This window comes from Chiloscyllium plagiosum, unplaced genomic scaffold (genome assembly GCF_037043375.1).
Source record: "Chiloscyllium plagiosum isolate Xiang-an unplaced genomic scaffold, Cpla_swu_hap1 HiC_scaffold_31, whole genome shotgun sequence".
Lineage (NCBI taxonomy): Eukaryota > Metazoa > Chordata > Chondrichthyes > Orectolobiformes > Hemiscylliidae > Chiloscyllium > Chiloscyllium plagiosum.
Genome location: NW_028270169.1, coordinates 15,140,846 through 15,161,279, shown reverse-complemented (window position 1 = coordinate 15,161,279; position 20,434 = coordinate 15,140,846). Strand labels below are relative to the sequence as shown.

The following is a 20,434-nucleotide window of genomic DNA, read 5'->3' as shown; positions in this document are numbered from 1 at the left end:
GCGCGCGCCCTCTCTGTCTCTCTCTCGCGCGCGCTCCCTCTCTGTCTCTCTCTCTCTAGCACGCGCTCTCTGTCTCTCTCTCTCTCACGCGCGCGCTCTCTGTCTCTCTCTCGCGTGCGCTTTCTGTCTCTCTCTCGAGCGCTCTCTGTCTCTCGCGCGCGCGCTCTCTATCTCTCTCGCGCGCGCGCTCTCTGTCTCTCTCGCGCGCGCGCTCTCTGTCTCTCTCGCGCGCGCGCTCTCTGTCTCTCTCTCGCGCGCGCGCTCTCTGTCTCTCTCTCGCGCGCGCGCTCTCTGTCTCTCTCGCGCGCGCTCTCTGTCTCTCTCTCGCGCGCGCGCTCTCTGTCTCTCTCTCTCTAGCACGCGCTCTCTGTCTCTCTCTCTCTCACGCGCGCACTCTCTGTCTCTCTCTCGCGCGCGCTCTCTGTCTCTCTCTCGAGCGCTCTCTCTCATGCGCGCGCGCTCTCTCTGTCTCTCTCTCGCGAGCGCTCTCTGTCTCTCTCTCTCTCGTGCGCGCTCTCTCTGTCTCTCTTGCGCGCGCTCTCTCTGTCTCTCTTGCGCGCGCTCTCTCTGTCTCTCTTGCGCGCGCTCTCTCTGTCTCTCTTGCGCGCGCTCTCTCTGTCTCTCTTGCGCGCGCTCTCTCTGTCTCTCTTGCGCGCCGCTCTCTGTCTCTCTCTCTCGCGCGCGCGCGCTCTCTGTCTCTTTCGCGCGCGCGCGCTCTCTGTCTCTCTCTCGCGCGCGCGCTCTCTGTCTCTCTCTCGCGCGCGCACTCTCTGTCTCTCTCTCGCGCGCGCGCTCTCTGTCTCTCGCGCGCGCGCGTGAGCTCTGTCTCTCTCTCGCGCGCGCGTGCGCTCTCTGTCTCTCTCGCGCGCGCGCTCTCTGTCTCTCTCTCGCGCGCGCTCTCTGTCTCTCTCTCGCGCGCGCGCGCGCTCTCTGTCTCTCTCTCGCGCGCGCGCGCGCTCTCTGTCTCTCTCTCGCGCGCGCGCGCGCTCTCTGTCTCTCTCTCTCGCGCGCGCGCTCTCTGTCTCTCTCTCGCGCGCGCGCTCTCTGTCTCTCTCTCTCTCGCGCGCACTCTGTCTCTCTCTAGCGCGCGCGCTCTCTGTCTCTCTCTCTCGCGCGCGCTCTGTCTCTCTCTCGCGAGCTCTCTGTCTCTGTCTCGCGCGCGCTGTCTGTCTCTGTCTCGCGCGCGCTCTCTGTCTCTGTCTCGCGCGCGCTCTCTGTCTCTGTCTCTGTCTCGCGCGCGCTCTCTGTCTCTGTCTCTGTCTCGCGCGCGCGCTGTCTCTGTCTCTGTCTCGCGCGCGCGCTGTCTCTGTCTCTGTCTCGCGCGCGCGCTCTCTCTGTCTCTCTCTCGCGCGCGCGCTCTCTCTGTCTCTCTCTCGCGCGCGCGCTCTCTCTGTCTCTCTCTCGCGCGCGCGCTCTCTCTGTCTCTCTCTCGCGCGCGCGCTCTCTCTGTCTCTCTCGCGCGCGCGCTCTCTCTGTCTCTCTCTCGCGCGCGCTCTCTCTATCTCTCTCGCGCGCGCGCTCTCTCTGTCTCTCTCTCGCGCGCGCGCTCTCTCTGTCTCTCTCTCGCGCGCGCGATCTCTCTGTCTCTCTCGCGCGCGCGCTCTCTCTGTCTCTCTCGCGCGCGCGCTCTCTCTGTCTCTCTCGCGCGCGCGCTCTCTCTGTCTCTCTCGCGCGCGCGCTCTCTCTGTCTCTCTCGCGCGCGCGCTCCCTCTCTGTCTCTCTCTCTCTCGCGCGCGCGCGCCCTCTCTGTCTCTCTCTCTCGCGCGCGCTCCCTCTCTGTCTCTCTCTCTCTAGCACGCACTCTCTGTCTCTGTCTCGCGCGCGCTCTCTCTGTCTCTCTCGCGCGCGCGCTCTCTCTGTCTCTCTCTCTCGCGCGCTCCCTCTCTGTCTCTCTCTCTCGCGCGCGCGCCCTCTCTGTCTCTCTCTCGCGCGCGCTCCCTCTCTGTCTCTCTCTCTCTAGCACGCCCTCTCTGTCTCTCTCTCTCGCGCGCGCTCCCTCTCTGTCTCTCTCTCTCTAGCACGCACTCTCTGTCTCTGTCTCGCGCGTGCTCTCTCTGTCTCTCTCGCGCGCGCGCTCTCTCTATCTCTCTCGCGCGCGCGCTCTCTCTGTCTCTCTCTCGCGCGCGCGCTCTCTCTGTCTCTCTCTCGCGCGCGCGATCTCTCTGTCTCTCTCGCGCGTGCGCTCTCACTGTCTCTCTCGAGCGCGCGCTCTCTCTGTCTCTCTCTCGCGCGCGCTCTCTCTGTCTCTCTCTCGCGCGCGCTCTCTCTGTCTCTCTCTCGCGCGCGCTCTCTCTGTCTCTCTCTCGCGCGCGCGCTCTCTGTCTCTCTCGCGCGCGCGCTCTCTCTGTCTCTCTCGCGCGCGCGCTCTCTCTGTCTCTCTCGCGCGCGCGCTCTCTCTGTCTCTCTCGCGCGCGCGCTTTCTCTGTCTCTCTTGCGCGCGCGCTCTCTCTGTCTCTCTCTCTCGCGCGCTCTCTCTGTCTCTCTCTCTCGCGCGCTCCCTCTCTGTCTCTCTCTCTCTCGCGCGCGCGCGCCCTCTCTGTCTCGCTCTCTCTCGCGCGCGCTCCCTCTCTGTCTCTCTCTCTCTAGCACGCTCTCTCTGTCTCTCTCTCGCGCGCGCTCTCTCTGTCTCTCTCTCGCGCGCGCTCTCTCTGTCTCTCTCTCGCGCGCGCTCTCTCTGTCTCTCTCTCGCGCGCGCTCTCTCTGTCTCTCTCGCGCGCGCGCTCTCTGTCTCTCTCGCGCGCGCGCTCTCTCTGTCTCTCTCGCGCGCGCGCTCTCTCTGTCTCTCTCGCGCGCGCGCTCTCTCTGTCTCTCTCGCGCGCGCGCTTTCTCTGTCTCTCTTGCGCGCGCGCTCTCTCTGTCTCTCTCTCTCGCGCGCTCTCTCTGTCTCTCTCTCTCGCGCGCTCCCTCTCTGTCTCTCTCTCTCTCGCGCGCGCGCGCCCTCTCTGTCTCGCTCTCTCTCGCGCGCGCTCCCTCTCTGTCTCTCTCTCTCTAGCACGCTCTCTCTGTCTCTCTCTCGCGCGCGCTCTCTCTGTCTCTCTCTCGCGCGCGCTCTCTCTGTCTCTCTCTCGCGCGCGCTCTCTCTGTCTCTCTCTCGCGCGCGCGCTCTCTGTCTCTCTCGCGCGCGCGCTCTCTGTCTCTCTCGCGCGCGCGCTCTCTCTGTCTCTCTCGCGCGCGCGCTCTCTCTGTCTCTCTCTCGCGCGCGCTCTCTCTATCTCTCTCGCGCGCGCGCTCTCTCTGTCTCTCTCTCGCGCGCGCGCTCTCTCTGTCTCTCTCTCGCGCGCGCGATCTCTCTGTCTCTCTCGCGCGCGCGCTCTCTCTGTCTCTCTCGCGCGCGCGCTCTCTCTGTCTCTCTCGCGCGCGCGCTCTCTCTGTCTCTCTCGCGCGCGCGCTCTCTCTCACTCGCGCGCGCGCTCTCTCTGTCTCTCTCGCGCGCGCGCTCTCTCTGTCTCTCCTGCGCGCGCGCTCTCTCTGTCTCTCTCTCTCGCGCGCTCCTTCTCTGTCTCTCTCTCTCTCTCGCGCGCGCCCTCTCTGTCTCTCTCTCTCGCGCGCGCTCCCTCTCTGTCTCTCTCTCTCTAGCACGCGCTCTCTGTCTCTCTCTCTCACGCGCGCACTCTCTGTCTCTCTCTCGCGTGCGCTCTCTGTCTCTCTCTCGAGCGCTCTCTCTCTCGCGCGCGCGCTCTCTGTCTCTCTCTCGCGCGCGCTCTCTGTCTCTCTCTCGCGCGCGCTCTCTGTCTCTCCCGCGCTCGCGCCGTCCCTCGCTCTGTCCGGCGCTCGCGCCGTCCCTCGCTCTGTCCGGCGCTCGCGCCGTCCCTCGCTCTCTCCCGCGCTCGCGCCGTCCCTCGCTCTCTCCCGCGCTCGCGCCGTCCCTCGCTCTCTCCCGCGCTCGCGCCGTCCCTCGCTCTCTCCCGCGCTCGCGCCGTCCCTCGTTCTCTCCCGCGCTCGCGCCGTCCCTCGCTCTCTCCCGCGCTCGCGCCGTCCCTCGCTCTCACGCGCGCTCGCGCCGTCCATCGCTCTCTCCCCCGCGCGCGCTCGCGCCGTCCCTCGCTCTCTCCCGCGCTAACGCTGTCCCTCGCTCTCTCTCCCGCGCTCGCGCTCGCGCGGTGTCCCTCGCTCTCTCTCCCGCGCGCGCTCGCGCCGTCCCTCGCTCTCTCCCCCGCTAACGCTGTCCCTCGCTCTCTCCCCCGCTAACGCTGTCCCTCGCTCTCTCCCCCGCTAGCGCTGTCCCTCGCTCTCTCCCGCGCTCGCGCTGTCCCTCGCTCTCTCCCGCGCTCGCGCTGTCCCTCGCTCTCTCCCGCGCTCGCGCTGTCCCTCGCTCTCTCTCTCTCGCGCGCTCGCGCGCTCTCTCTGTCTCTGTCTCGCGCGCGCGCTCTCTCTGTCTCTCTCGCGCGCGCGCTCTCTCTGTCTCTCGCGCGCGCGCTCTCTCTGTCTCTCTCGCGCGCGCGCTCTCTCTGTCTCTCTCGCGCGCGCGCTCTCTCTGTCTCTCTCGCGCGCGCGCTCTCTCTGTCTCTCTCGCGCGCGCGCTCTCTCTGTCTCTCTCGCGCGCGCGCTCTCTCTGTCTCTCTCGCGCGCGCGCTCTCTCTGTCTCTCTCGCGCGCGCGCTCTCTCTGTCTCTCTCGCGCGCGCGCTCTCACTGTCTCTCTCTCGCGCGCGCTCTCTCTGTCTCTCTCTCGCGCGCGCTCTCTCTGTCTCTCTCTCGCGCGCGCTCTCTCTGTCTCTCTCTCGCGCGCGCTCTCTCTGTCTCTCTCTCGCGCGCGCGCTCTCTGTCTCTCTCGCGCGCGCGCTCTCTGTCTCTCTCGTGCTCGCGCTCTCTCTGTCTCTCTCGCGCGCGCGCTCTCTCTGTCTCTCTCGCGCGCGCGCTCTCTCTGTCTCTCTCGCGCGCGCGCTCTCTCTGTCTCTCTCGCGCGCGCGCTCTCTCTGTCTCTCTCGCGCGCGCGCTCTCTCTGTCTCTCTCGCGCGCGCGCTCTCTCTGTCTCTCTCGCGCGCGCGCTCTCTCTGTCTCTCTCGCGCGCGCGCTCTCTCTGTCTCTCTCTCTCGCGCGCTCTCTCTGTCTCTCTCTCTCGCGCGCTCCCTCTCTGTCTCTCTCTCTCTCGCGCGCGCGCGCCCTCTCTGTCTCGCTCTCTCTCGCGCGCGCTCCCTCTCTGTCTCTCTCTCTCTCTCTAGCACGCACTCTCTGTCTCTGTCTCGCGTGCGCTCTCTGTCTCTGTCTCTGTCTCGCGCGCGCTCTCTGTCTCTGTCTCGCGCGCGCTCTCTGTCTCTGTCTCTGTCTCGCGCGCGCTCTCTGTCTCGCGCGCGCGCGCTCTCTGTCTCTGTCTCGCGCGCGCGCTCTCTCTGTCTGTCTCGCGCGCGCGCTCTCTCTGTCTCTGTCTCGCGCGCGCGCTCTCTCTGTCTCTGTCTCGCGCGCGCGCTCTCTCTGACTCTCTCTCGCGCGCGCTCTCTGTCTCTCTCTCGCGCGCGCTCTCTGTCTCTCTCTCGCGCGCTCTCTCTGTCTCTCTCTCGCGCGCGCGCTCTCTCTGTCTCTCTCGCGCGCGCGCTCTCTCTGTCTCTCTCGCGCGCGCGCTCTCTCTGTCTCTCTCGCGCGCGCGCTCTCTCTGTCTCTCTCGCGCGCGCGCTCGCTCTGTCTCTCTCTCTCGCGCGCTCCCTCTCTAGAGAGAGAGAGACAGAGAGGGAGCGTGCTAGAGAGAGAGAGACAGAGAGGGAGCGCGCGCGAGAGAGAGAGAGACAGAGAGGGCGCGCGCGCGAGAGAGAGAGAGACAGAGAGGGAGCGCGCGAGAGAGAGAGACAGAGAGAGCGCGCGCGCGAGAGAGACAGAGAGAGCGCGCGCGCGAGAGAGACAGAGAGAGCGCGCGCGCGAGAGAGACAGAGAGAGCGCGCGCGCGAGAGAGCCAGAGAGAGCGCGCGCGCGAGAGAGACAGAGAGAGCGCGCGCGCGAGAGAGACAGAGAGAGCGCGCGCGCGAGGGAGACAGAGAGAGCGCGCGCGCGAGAGAGAGACAGAGAGAGCGCGCGCGCGAGAGAGAGACAGAGAGAGCGCGCGCGCGAGAGAGACAGAGAGAGCGCGCGCGCGAGAGAGACAGAGAGAGCGCGCGCGCGAGAGAGACAGAGAGAGCGCGCGCGCGAGAGAGACAGAGAGAGCGCGCGCGCGAGAGAGACAGAGAGAGCGCGCGCGCGAGAGAGACAGAGAGAGCGCGCGCGCTAGAGAGAGACAGAGAGCGCGCGCGCGAGAGAGAGAGAGACAGAGAGCGCGCGCGCGCGAGAGAGACAGAGAGAGCGCGCGCGCGAGAGAGACAGAGAGAGCGCGCGCGCGAGAGAGAGACAGAGAGAGCGCGCGCGCGAGAGAGAGACAGAGAGAGCGCGCGCGCGAGACAGAGACAGAGACAGAGAGCGCGCGCGAGACAGAGACAGAGAGCGCGCGCGAGACAGAGACAGAGAGCGCGCGCGAGACAGAGACAGAGAGCGCGCGCGAGACAGAGACAGAGAGCGCGCGCGAGACAGAGACAGAGAGCGCGCGCGAGACAGAGACAGAGAGCGCGCGCGAGACAGAGACAGAGAGCTCGCGAGAGAGAGACAGAGCGCGCGCGCTAGAGAGAGACAGAGAGCGCGCGCGCGAGAGAGAGAGAGACAGAGAGCGCGTGCGCGAGAGAGAGACAGAGAGCGCGCGCGCGCGAGAGAGAGACAGAGAGCACGCGCGCGAGAGAGAGACAGAGAGCACACGCGCGAGAGAGAGACAGAGCGCGCGCGCGAGAGAGAGACAGAGAGCGCGCGCGAGAGAGAGACAGAGAGCGCGCGCGCGAGAGAGAGAGAGACAGAGAGCGCGCGCGCGAGAGAGAGACAGAGAGCGCGCGCGCGCGAGAGAGAGACAGAGAGCACGCGCGCGAGAGAGAGACAGAGAGCACACGCGCGAGAGAGAGACAGAGCGCGCGCGAGAGAGAGACAGAGAGCGCGCGCGAGAGAGAGACAGAGAGCGCGCGCGAGAGAGACAGAGAGCGCACGCGCGCGCGAGAGAGAGACAGAGCTCACGCGCGCGCGAGAGTGAGACAGAGCGCACGCGCGCGCGAGAGTGAGACAGAGCGCACGCGCGCGCGCGAGAGACAGAGAGCGCGCGCGCGAGAGACAGAGAGCGCGCGCGCGAGAGCGAGACAGAGCGCGCGCGAGAGAGACAGAGAGCGCGCGCGCGCGAAAGAGACAGATAGCGCGCGCGCGAGAGAGAGAGAGACAGAGAGCGGCGCGCAAGAGAGACAGAGAGAGCGCGCGCAAGAGAGACAGAGAGAGCGCGCGCGAGAGAGAGAGACAGAGAGAGCGCGCTAGAGAGACAGAGAGAGCGCGCACGAGAGAGAGAGAGACAGAGAGCGCTCGCGAGAGAGAGACAGACAGCGCTCGCGAGAGAGAGACAGAGAGAGCGCGCGCGCGCGAGAGAGAGCGCTCGAGAGAGAGACAGAGAGCGCGCGCGAGAGAGAGACAGAGAGTGCGCGCGTGAGAGAGAGAGAGACAGAGAGCGCGTGCTAGAGTGAGAGAGACAGAGAGGGAGCGCGCGCGAGAGAGAGAGACAGAGAGGGCGCGCGCGCGCGAGAGAGAGAGACAGAGAGGGAGCGCGCGAGAGAGAGACAGACAGCGCTCGCGAGAGAGAGACAGAGAGAGCGCTCGAGAGAGAGACAGAGAGCGCGCGCGTGAGAGAGAGAGAGACAGAGAGCGCGTGCTAGAGAGAGAGAGACAGAGAGGGAGCGCGCGCGAGAGAGAGAGACAGAGAGGGCGCGCGCGCGAGAGAGAGAGAGACAGAGAGGGAGCGCGCGAGAGAGAGAGACAGAGAGAGCGCGCGCGCGAGAGAGACAGAGAGAGCGCGCGCGCGAGAGAGACAGAGAGAGCGCGCGCGCGAGAGAGACAGAGAGAGCGCGCGCGCGAGAGAGAGACAGAGAGAGCGCGCGCGCGAGACAGAGACAGAGAGAGCGCGCGCGCGAGACAGAGACAGAGAGCGCGCGCGAGACAGAGACAGAGAGCGCGCGCGAGACAGAGACAGAGAGCGCGCGCGAGACAGAGACAGAGAGCGCGCGCGAGACAGAGACAGAGAGCGCGTGCTAGAGAGAGAGAGACAGAGAGGGCGCGCGCGAGAGAGAGAGACAGAGAGAGCGCGCGCGCGCGAGAGAGACAGAGAGAGCGCGCGCGCGAGAGAGACAGAGAGAGCGCGCGCGCGAGAGAGACAGAGAGAGCGCGCGCGCGAGAGAGACAGAGAGAGCGCACGCACGAGACAGAGACAGAGAGCGCGCGCGAGACAGAGACAGAGAGCGCGCGCGAGACAGAGACAGAGAGCGCGCGCGAGAGAGAGACAGAGAGCACGCGCGAGAGAGAGACAGAGAGCGCGCGCGAGAGAGAGAGCGCGCGCGAGAGAGAGACAGAGAGCGCGCGCGCAAGAGAGACAGAGAGAGCGCGCGCGAGAGAGAGACAGAGAGCGCTCGCGAGAGAGAGACAGAGAGAGAGAGCGCGCGCTCGAGAGAGAGAGAGAGACAGAGAGCGCCCGCGAGAGAGAGAGCGCGCGCGCGAGAGAGACAGAGAGCGCTCGCGAGAGAGAGACAGAGAGCGCTCGCGAGAGAGAGACAGAGAGCGCTCGCGAGAGAGAGACAGAGAGAGAGAGCGCGCGGGCGAGAGAGAGACTGAGAGCGCGCGCTCGAGAGAGAGAGAGAGACAGAGAGCGCGCGCGAGAGAGAGAGAGACAGAGAGCGCGCGCGCGAGAGAGAGAGACAGAGAGCGCGCGCGCGAGACAGAGAGCGCGCGCGAGAGAGAGACAGAGAGCGCGTGCTAGAGAGAGAGAGACAGAGAGCGCGCGCGAGAGAGAGAGAGACAGAGAGGGCGCGCGCGAGAGAGAGAGAGACAGAGAGAGCGCGCGCGCGAGAGAGACAGAGAGCGCGCGCGCGAGAGAGACAGAGAGCGCGCGCGCGAGAGAGAGACAGAGAGCGCGCGCGCGAGAGAGAGACAGAGAGCGCGTGCTAGAGAGAGAGAGACAGAGAGCGCGCGCGAGAGAGAGAGAGACAGAGAGGGCGCGCGCGAGAGAGAGAGAGACAGAGAGAGCGCGCGCGCGAGGGAGAGAGAGAGCGCGCGCGAGAGAAAGAGAGGGCGACAGAGAACGCGCGTGAGAGAGAGAGAGGGCGACAGAGAGCGCGCGCGAGCAAGAGAGGGCGACAGAGAGCGCGCCCGCGAGGGAGAGAGCGCGAGAGAGGGCGACAGAGAGAGCGCGCGCGAGCGAGAGAGAGGGCGACAGAGCGCGCGCGAGCGAGAGAGTGTGGGCGACAGAGAGCGCGAAAGAGAGAGTGGGCGACAGAGAGCACGCGCGCGAGAGAGTGGGCGACAGAGCGCGCGCGAGGGAGAGAGGGCGAGTGAGAGAGCGACAGAGAGCGCGCGGGAGCGAGAGAGGGCGACAGAGCGAGAGCGCGAGGGCGACAGAGAGCGCGCGCGAGAGAGAGAGGGCGACAGAGAGCACGCGCAGTACTTTATCTGTGTAGTCACTGTTGTGATATATATCAAATTCTGCAACCTGCAACCTCACAAATAGCAATGTGGTAACTGGATAATATTTTTTGTGATCCTGATTGAGGGATAAATATTAGCCAAGGAAACGAGAGATAGCTCCTTTACTTTTCTTTGAAATGGGAATATTTATGTTCACCCAAGAGTGCTTGTAGGGTTTGTTTTAACTTCTGATCTGCTAGATGACAGCCTCAACAGTGCACAACTTTGTCAATGTTGCTTTGGAGTATCCCTGTTAGCCTGCATTGTGATAGCAGTGTCATTTGCTGAACTGGTCAATGTTACTGCTCTGCTAACCTTTCAGAAGACATAAAGACAATGTCCACCTCTTCCGCATCAGTCTTGAGGTTTAGTGTGCAAACTTTAATACTTCAGCTGTTTAGTCCAAGTTCAGCCTGGTTCACTCACCATTCTCCCTTCTCAGCTCAAGCTGTTTCAATGTCTCTTTTCTTTCCTAGAATTTGCATTTGTGTTCAAATCATGGGGTAAATCTTGGAAAGATTGTTGTCAGTGCCTCATCTTCCCCCCACTCCTCTCACCACTCCCCCCACCGATTTACCCCCCAGAGGCATGGGAATCAGTTTAGCTCAGTTGGCTGAATAGTTGGTTTACAGAGCAGTGTGATGTCAACAGTGTGCGTTCAATTCCCATCACCTGTTTGAGGGTTACATGAATGGCTCTCCTTCTCAATCTCTTCCCTCACCTGAGTTCTGGTGGCCCTCAGGTTAAATCACCACCCGTCGCTTCTCTCTCTCTCTCTCTCTCTCTCTATCTCTCTCTCTCTCTTTCTCTCTCATGAGAGAGCAGCCTCTATAGTCTGGTAAGACTAGTGACACAACACAGCATGTGCATGTCCATGACTTTTGAGTTTTGCATTTAGTTTAAACTGTTGTTGCAGATGCTAGCCCATTGTTTTGAGGCCACAATAGATTAGGAGGAGTTAGGAGATGAAGCCAGCTGCTCAGTGGAAGACTTCAGCAGATTAGGAACATTGGGCAGGAAGCAGCATTGAGTTAAGAAACCAGTAAAACATTGTTAAAATGAGGAAATTGGGGGAAAAAAGCTTGTCAGGCGTGTTTTAAGTTTCAGATCACATCAGGAAACCTCATTGCCCACTTATGAAGTTTTTAAATCAATGTTCCTGTTACTTTACTGGTCTTAAGCTATGAGTGCTTAATTTTATTTGACTAAGCACTTGGAGTATTGCATAACGTTCTGGTCACTGCATTATAGGAAGGATGTGGAAACTTTAGAAAGGATTCAGAAGAGATTTACTAGAATGTTGTCTTGTATGGAGGGAAGGTCTTACAAGGCAAGGCTGAGGGACTTTAGGCTGTTTTCATTAGGGAGGAGAAGGTTGAGAGGTGACTTAATTGAGACATATAAGATAATCAGAGGGTTAGCTAAGGTGGATAGTGAGTGCCTTTTTTCCTCATGGTGATGGCTAGCATGAGGGGGCATAACTTTAAATTGAGGGGTGATAGGTACAGGACAGATGTCAGAGGTAGTTTCTTTACTTGGAGTAGTAAGGGCGTGGAACGACCTGCCTGCAACAGTTGTAGACATGCCAACTTTAAGAGCATTTAAATGGTCGTTGGATAGATAGATATATATGAAAATGATGTGCTGTAGGTTAGATGGGTTCGCAGGTCAGCACATGGAGGGCCTGTACTGCGTTGGTATGTTCTGTGTTCTATGTTAATTACCACTGAGGCAACATTGGGAAGAATTGCTTTTACCAAGCCCTCAGAACCCTAGTTTTAAATGGCGTAAAGCAACAAATAAGGATAACACCGCTGTGCAAACTGTTCATAGCATCTGGGCACCCCAGGCCAGCTGAATAAATTTTGTGAATTGGGCTGTTTTTTACCTAAAATTGCTTCACTGCATTCATTCAGTCTGTGATACATTGACCATTGAGTAATGGCATAAGTAATCTTTCTAATTGTGGCAGTAAGATCACAGCTTGTTCGTTTGGGTTTTTAATTGAGATTAATTCTTTAAGCTTCAAATATTTATGAACAAAATTAAATTGTTTGGTTGAGATTGCTCAACCTTTTTTAGTAATGCTCACAGTCTCCCAACCCACAGTTTATGATGAAACCCTAGTTATGACTAACCTTATGTCACACCTTTTGCACACATCATGGATGGGGAATCATTTTCTGAGAAGAGGAAGTCTGTGAACAGTCTCACGATACAGAAATTGATACTCTTTTGATCTTCGAGCTGTCTGGGAAAGCTTCAGCTTAGATATTTGCTTCCTTGTGTAAAATCAGAAACAAAGTAAACACTGAAACAAGTATGATTTGTGAACCTTCCGGAGCTCAAATGAATATCACCAATGGCATCTTCTGGTTAGACATATCCAGCTACAGAGCTTCCTCTATATGACAGTCCATGCATAACAGTAGGATTAAAATCACTACTGCACCACCCATGTTTAAAAAGGCAGCTGATGCTCATTATTTAGGTTATATTATGAAAGTTCAGGATAGATCATCATTTGTCCACTTTAGAACCTATATAGCTTAACATTAATTTGTATTTCTATATTGTGTGTGTGTTAAGAAGGCAAGTTATAGTTTTTCTTTCATTTGAGTCCTGAAAGTGGTGACAGGTGTCATACAGTTTGAAATGCATTTAAATGAGACTTCAAAAAAAATCTGTGCAGTAAATAGTTTAGTGTGGCAGGAGAGAAAGATGGAAGTGTTTCCTGTCTAACTGCTGCTGATCCCAATGTATGCTTGATCCCAATGCTGATCCCAACACAACTATTCTTCCAGCTCTTACAGAATTGTGACCGCAGCACTAATGATCCCTGGTTTGGTTGGAACCTTTGGCCATGGTTTCAATAAATTTGATTTGGGAAAATCAGAAACAGGACAGGCAGTGTGAGCAGTCAGCTCTTCAAGTGAAGATTTAGCAAAGTCTGCCAGAAAGTGTGCTGCATGTATGTGGAATTTTGACAGAATGGACCCTTTTTGAAAAAATCCTAGGTATGTAACAAGCCATGTTGCACCAAAACCATAGAAGATTGTAAGTGCAATAGAATTACTGAAACCTTGTTTTCTCCCTTCATCTCCCACATCACCCATGAAAGGCAGTATTGCATTAAAGAGAGCATATTTCCAATGCTTGTAGCTCAAGAGAACAGAAGTCAGATCCAAGCTTTTGTTCATCCTTTTGAACCTTGATTGTCTTTCATATGTGATCTTTAAAAGTCACCATTCTGATTATTTCTGCTTCACAAATGGCTATGATTAATCTGCCATGACATAGTCAAGATTGCTTGTGACTAGGATTTGTATATAGGTCACTATGATTTACAGATGTCTCTAACCTATACTGTGTAAGTGCCTTAATTGCCACATGAAGGACTATGTATTGTTCACAATTGGAGCCCGCGTGCGCGGAGGGAAAGAAGCTTATGTCACCCACTCTGACTTTGGCAGCCACTTTGCATTACAATTTCACATGTGACCCAGATGAGAACGGAAGACAGCACAGGTGATCTTTGGCAGAGTGAGTTGCGGGATTTCCCCCCTACCCCAAGACCTTCTTGTTCCTTTCTTCCTTGCAATCCCCATTGACCCCATCAGTTGAGTTATTCCTATCCTTTCTTTTATATTTGCAGCTCCAAACATGTACCCCCTGAGTCCAGCCCTACAGCTTGACCGTGCCAACCATGCGCTGTACTGTTTTCACTCCTTCCCTACCCCAGTCCAAAGTCAGATTGGTGGTGACTGTTAATGACACCCCCACCCACAGTAAAGCATGTCCTTCATGAATTATAGTCTCCTTTTTTTTTATTAAATCAACCTGTTCAGAGATGTCGTTATTACCTACTTCCAAAGTAGGTGGGACTTGGACAGGGCCTCCTAGCTAATTAGTAGGGACACTACGACTCGAACTCCCACTAGTTCATATGTTGATTTGCCTTCCCTTCACAATTATTGTTCCTCTTTAAATCCCAGCATGCTGCCTTCAATCCCCAAATTGATATCTCCAACTTGCCTACCATAGCACTGACCCTAATTTTTGTTTTTTTTAAAAACCCTTGACTTTTAGTGAGCAGACCTGTAGGATTGTGTAGCCCTACCCCCTTCCCTGACTGACTTGGAATGACACCCCTGAATGATCACTGTGCAGCTCAGCAACTGATTTGGACTGGGGATTGAGCGTGTCCCATTCCCTGGATTGCAGTGATGCAGAAACTCTGGCCCTGACTGCTACAAGTGGCCAACTAACCGTGTCTAAGTTCCTGAACTGAAATTGGTTGCTGCTCTTGATCTACATCTTGGCTGAATTTTTCCCCTTGACAGAAGACTGCACCCCCTTAGACTTGGAGAGGATGCCATTGTTCTGAAAGACATGCAGTGTGTTTGTCTCGCTGGCTGCTGCCATGTGCTATAGGCATGGCATTGATGTAGTGTGATCTGGTCAAGAACATGTCTTCCTCTGTGACTGATCAATGCAGACAACAATGACAAACTGCCTAAGTCTTAGTTTGAACTAAAAGTCAGTACACGACATAAATACTGTGACTTTTAGTAAGTCCTAAATGAGTAAAGCACAAAAAAGGCAACACGAGGCTGTAACCATTCAAGTGAGTGCTAAGAAAGTGAGTGAGGAGCTTTGAGGTTCACCCTGTTCCATCACGTGAGATAGGTTCTTGTGCTTGCGCACAGTGGCCTGGCATCAGCATTGCAATGAGCAGTACCGGTGCACTACACAATACCTCTTTGAAGGAAAGAATTGTATTTTAAAATGGATTGATCATATGGTGAGGTTGGTGCACAATCAGTGCCATCTGCTGGAAATGTGTTTTCTGCTCAGTGTGGGCCTTGATTACCTGGAGATGTTTGGGACTACTGTCCAAATAGATGCCCAGAGCAGCAAGTTTTGAGCTGCAGCTGCTAGGTACCTGTCCTGACTTTCATTTCGGGATTTATCAGGCAAGTTTTACTCCTCAAAGTGGGAAGGTAGGAAATTTCATAGAAATTAGGTGAAATTAAGTACTAAGAGATGTTAGGCCTCTCATGAGTGGCATTCTCACCTCACCATTCAAAACGTGAAAGGAAGTTTGGATTTTTCTGTTATAATTGTCAAGAATCATCTTTTTTCCAATCTCCATATTCCCTAAATGACTTGCCATTGCCCAAGTTGTTCCAGGAGCTATGAAAACTCTGCTCAATATCTCTTTTTCTTATATATATAGCAAAAATCTATAAAGATTGGAACTGTCTTCCTAGGAGAATATATTGACAGAGTATTTGGAGATATTAAAAATCATGAGTCGTAAGTAAAAACTGTTCATACTTGTGGAAGGTTTGAGAAGGGGCGAGAGGGCCCAGATTTAAGACTTTTCTCAAAAAAATCATAAGTAATATGACTTAAAAAATAACCACAGAGCAAATTATTAAGTCTAGAATAAACTGTCTGACAATGTGGCTGAGGCAGATTCATTTTGAAGGATTCGAAATGGAATTGAAGGTTAACAGAAAAGGAAGACTGTTAGGGAGAAGGCAAGAGAATGGCACTAAGGGCACTACTCATTTAGAAAGCTGGTGCCAATACACTGAGCTAAATAGTGCCCTGCAATGAAACAATTGTGACCTACAAAATATTGAGCCAAGACCCATTGAAGTTTAGAGTACTGCATGGCAATCACCTACGTTTGAATAAGATTCCTTATTATTTTGACAATGTGAATGCTGGGAGGATGTTCCCTGCAGTGGGGAAAACCTAGAGCTCGGAACACTGTTCAAGAGAGCGAACTTTTCTGAGAGTTGTTAATGATTGGTAGTCTCTGTCCAAGAGAGCAGTGGAAGATGGGTCAATGAATATATTCAAGGCTGAGTCAGAAGGATTTTTAGTTACCAAGAATCAAAGATCATGTACAGGAGGCAAGAAGTGGAGTTAAGGTCACAACCAGATCAGCTATGTTCTTATTGAATGGGGGATTGATGGGTCAAATGGGATTCCCCTTCTTCTGTTTCTTATGATCTTACCTTCTTTGTCTTTTTTTCTCACTTGTACTTAAGCCTAGAGGAGATGGGGTGAATTTATAGTTTGGCTTCATATTATCTGGCATGCCTTAGTTTAAACTATGTTTTTAAAACATGCACTAATCGTTTTTTTTTCTTTTAAGTATTACATTTGCTGAGATCTTACTTATAACAGAAAACACTGTTGTTTTGAAAGACATTGAACCCCTTTTACAGCTAAGGAGACAACTAATATCAGGGATTGTCCAATTCCATAAATACAATGATGTCACCAGTGTCATAATTATGTTGGTTTTGTTACCCAACAACTGCATTTCTATTTTTTTTGAGAAATCAATGAATAAAACCTAATGAAAGATAAATTCAGTAACTTTACACTTCGCAGAATTTTAAGGTTCATGCAGATGAAGATGATCCAGAAAGAATCAAACAGATTATCAAAAGAGCAATTGAAGATGCTGACTGGATCTTGTCTAAAGTAAGTATGCTTTCTCCATTTTTGCCATTGAATTTCTAGATAATGTATCAAAGTGTTCTTGCACTGATAATGTGCCATCCAGAGCAAGGGTCAGTACTGCACCCAGCAAAGAATGAATTGTTGGGAAAAGGTCTACCTCTTTCTCACAGTGTACTCTTGTCATTTAACAAATTGATATCCTCAGTTGTTGTGTCACATTGGACATGCACTTGGTCACACTTTGTCTACATTTATGATTAAACGTTTTAATTGTCAATATAAAGGGAGCATTTGAATCATGACTCTGATTCACTGTTGTCAATTTCAAGGGTACCTTTTTAATTCCAAATATTATATCCTAGGAGGTTGGAGAATGGATGGCCTAATGGTAATACTGCTAATGATCTGAGGACTGGGGTTTGAATACTTGCATTGCGGATGGTGAAATTTGGGTTCAATAATGTAGAAATTAGTATATAATGATGACCATGAAAAATGTTTTTTGTTGTCATAAAACCCATCTGATTCACTTTAGGAAATGAAATCTGTTGTCCTTACCTGGTCTGGCCTCAATATGACTCCAGACCTACAGCAGTGTGGTTGACTCTTACCTGCTTTCTGGGCAATAAGGATGGGCAGTGATGGCTGGTCTGGCCAGTAACACCCACATCCTGTGAATTAATTTTTAAAAAACCTACATGGCGTCTCTCTGTAGGTCCGAGTTCATCAAGAACTTGCCAACTAGGACTAGCAAGAATATGACTGAACAACCAAAAGTGGCCTCTGTGAAAAGCATGACAGCTTCCATATATGCGACCAATAGCTGGGGGTTCTACATGCTACAAATGAATTCATGGTGCTTAAGTTGTACCATGAGAGAGACAGAAATAAAAACAGAAAATGTTGCAAAATACACAAGTTGGTCAGCATTATTTCAGGAACAGGACAGCAGAATCTGAGCTGACAGCCACATGTTTCCTTTTCTTCAAATAGTTTATAGTTGTGTGTTGAATGAGTTTCTCTGCACAGCGCTCCTGATTTTTGGTCTGCTGTTAGATACATCAGAGATGAGCACAAACTCAAAACTGCAATGTTCACTTCCTATAATGTGAAGGTGCTGGTATTGGACTGGGGTGGACACAGTCAAAAATTACAGGACACTGGGTTATAATCTAACAGGTTTATTTGAAAACACAAGCTTTCAGAGCCTAATTCGTACTTCAGGTTGGACTATAACCCGATGTTATGTGATTTTTGACCATTTCCTGTAAGGAATGGGGTTGAGTCAGCTACATGTCCGTTTTTATTCACATCTGTTATTTAACCTGTTTTGTTTGTTTTTAATTTTGTTTTGCAGTATAAAAAAAAATGAAGCTGAAGAAATTAGAAAAAGATCCAGAGTCCAAGCAAACAAAATAACAAAGGATACAAGATTTTTGTTATAAAGATGCAGGGTCACTCGTCAGCAGTGACTAAATAGACAGCCATTTACTTAACACTGAATGCTAAAGATTAATAAGAACACGGTCATTGTAGATATATTAAGAAGGTTTACACAGGGAGCAAACTTAAATTATAGAAATAGACAAAGATGCTTAAGTTCAGGGTTGTAATCTATTTCTGAAGGTGGATAATACCATGTTTTATGAATTTTAATTGACATTAGAGACTTTGAACTTTCAGCTGTTTCTAAGACATTTTGCCAAGGACCACTTAACAAGCTTTCGTGTCACTGAGTTTTGAGAAGTGTCACTCTATAATGCAAATCACATTCAGATCTTGCTGCCTTCAAGCATAGATTAAGTAACTGACTTTTTAAACGTATTCTTGATGGTCCAGTTATAATTGGACAATGTGTATATTCTCCTGAATGTTCCATAAATGTAAACGTTTGTTTTATATTAAATATTGTTTTGCAGCCATCTTTGGAGTTGGTCAGAGCATGGGTATTTCATGTCATGTGTGTGTTAGTTCTATTCCATTGATTTTTTTTTTCCCCAGGGTGTGGTGAGAGGCCTGCAATTATGCATCATTTCAAACCTAATTATAATCGCGCTTATAAAAGTTATTTTATCTTTTTTAAAAGTTTCCTGACCTAGGGAAAATATTATCAAGGATCCTGAGACCTCACATTTCAAGAAACCTTGTCTGGTAATCTCCACTTGGAAGTAATGTAGTCGATCCCATAATTCCTAATATGACTTCCTTAGAAGCAAAGCAAAAGTGCAAAATGACCAGTCTGTATGAACATGACGATGGGGATATATTTATTGAGTTTTCAGTTTAGGTTACAATAGACCTTTTTTCATGCATGAATTCAGATAACGTTGTAGATTGCGAAACAGGATAACAATATTGTAAATCAATTTGAGTCTTTTGTTACTAATTCCTGTAAATCCCTTAAATGAATGGCTGTGATGAATTTTGATGAGTGACTGAATACAGTACTGGCAGAACTGCTCCACTGATAAAAATGTAATGGGACCATTTATATGAGGACTGGATCACCGTTAAATTATTTGTCCAAATGACAACACTCCAGATAACAAACAACCAACCAACCAACCATTCAGTAGTGCAATAAAATGTCAAGCAAGATTGTGAATTTTTGATTTCTGGATTCACTGTGGTAGGTTTTCCATAGCATGGTTGAATTGTAAATGGGCCAAGCTCATCACTTGCCCATGCTGAGTACTATCAGTCTGGTTGAAAACGCAGAGTCAAAAAGTGTGCTGCTGGAAAAGCATAGCCGGTCAGGCAGCATCAGAGGAGCAGGAGAGTCGATGTTTCGAGCATAAGTTCTTCCTCAGTATGATGCTGCCTGTTCTTTATTCCCGGCACCACACTTTATGACTGATCCCCAGCACCTGCAGTCCTCTTTTTCTCCCTGGTTGAAAATGCATTACAGGGAGCCTCAGTGCCCTTGATTAAAGGAGAAGCAATTCAGAGCATTTCTACCCCTTGTTGGGATAATGGGGGGAAAAGCTAATGCTTCTGCCATTTTGTATGAAGCCATTATCAAGAAGAGGGACATTATAGAAATGGTGTTGTGAGAAAGGTTGTGTTTATTAACTGGAAACTAACACTTCTCATCAGAATACATGTCAAATGTTAATATTTCAGTCTTGTTGATTTTGGCTGGTTTGATAACATTCTCAGCACTGAAGCTTAAAGATTTGAGTTCAAGGACTGCTCCAATCAATGGGCACAATCTTGAATGACGAGTTGTTACTTGGACAAATTATTTAACTGTGATCCAATCCTCGTGTATGTAAATAGTCCCATGCACTTTTATCAGTGGAGCAGTTCTGCCAGTACACACAACAAAACTTCAACGTGGTCATTTTTTTTTTCAATAAAATGCTGGAATACTCAAGGTCTCACATCTGTGGAGAAAGAGAAAAAGTTTTGTTTCAAGTCTATGGCCTTTTCATCAGAACTGATTTGTGCACAGCAAGGTCTTTAAGCACCAACTTAATTGCTGAATGGCAATTGATCTTGGCTGAATAGCAGTAAAATGATTTTGGTTCTGGAGTACCGGCTGGAAACTGTATAATAAATCTTATTGAAGGTTCCAAAGTAAATATTGAAATATACCAGATCGGCTTGTACCACACGTCATGAGACTTATTGTTCAATCTATTGCCAAATAAAATTGTTTATCTGGTACTTGTGTTCATGTATTTTTTTGTGTGTGTGTGGGATCAGCCATTCATCTCATTGTATCACAGTGACACAGCATAACATTGCAAAGTTGCTGAAAACTCTAAGATAAGAAGAGAATGGTAACAATTTCCCACCCTCCATAACTTCCCACCACCCAATAAATAGTAAATCTCTCAGGTTGCATTGTAACATTAGAAAGGCTTTTATTGATGACTGTCTGCAAGAAAGAATTATTTAGTTTCTGGGATGGGGATCATCAGAACTTCCAACTTGGATTTTGAGCTGCATGTTGGAGTACACACAAGTGTTTAAAGCCAATGCATTGTACACCTGTTGTAATTTATTCTAAGCAACGTCCTTTTTAAAAAGGTAGGGCTAAATTTTACCATAAATCAACTAAGTGTCTATTTTGGGGAATTTTGTGGAGGGTTTCCATGCACTTTAGGGCATTTTCTCATACAATTCCCTACAACTCATTATTCATGCACCATGACTCTGTATCATTCCACTTGTGTTATCATGCGTTCAGCAAGGGCAGAGTGCTCATCTCTTCCAACACTTCATTGGGTTCCTGGGCCATATTTAAAGCTAAGCTGTGCACCAAGTTAATCTCTGCCAGCCAGGAGCTGCTACATTACACATAATGAGAAGAATTGGCAAAAACAAAATGCTTCGAAGAGTGCAATGTGATTTGGGTGACATGTCACTGCAAATACAAGCTCATATGCATAAGTGTATTGCTCTGCGAAGGTTAACCATCCTTATCGCCATACCTTCTAGAATGCTGTC

The 20,434-nt window shown here is 52.3% G+C and overlaps 1 protein-coding gene across 4 annotated transcripts in view; it reads left to right on the top strand.

Moving 5' to 3' along the window:
* Positions 1 to 19,648, top strand: part of lyrm9 (LYR motif containing 9) — a 58,958-nt gene extending 39,310 nt beyond the window's left edge. For all 4 annotated transcript variants that reach the window (XM_043718275.2, XM_043718273.2, XM_087977280.1 and 1 more), the window contains exons 3-4: positions 15,908 to 16,000; positions 17,337 to 19,648. In XM_043718275.2, the coding sequence (XP_043574210.1) occupies positions 15,908 to 16,000; positions 17,337 to 17,351 (108 nt within the window). In that variant the 3' untranslated portion in view covers positions 17,352 to 19,648. The remainder of the gene's footprint in view (positions 1 to 15,907; positions 16,001 to 17,336) is intronic.
* Positions 19,649 to 20,434: the final 786 nt, after the last annotated feature.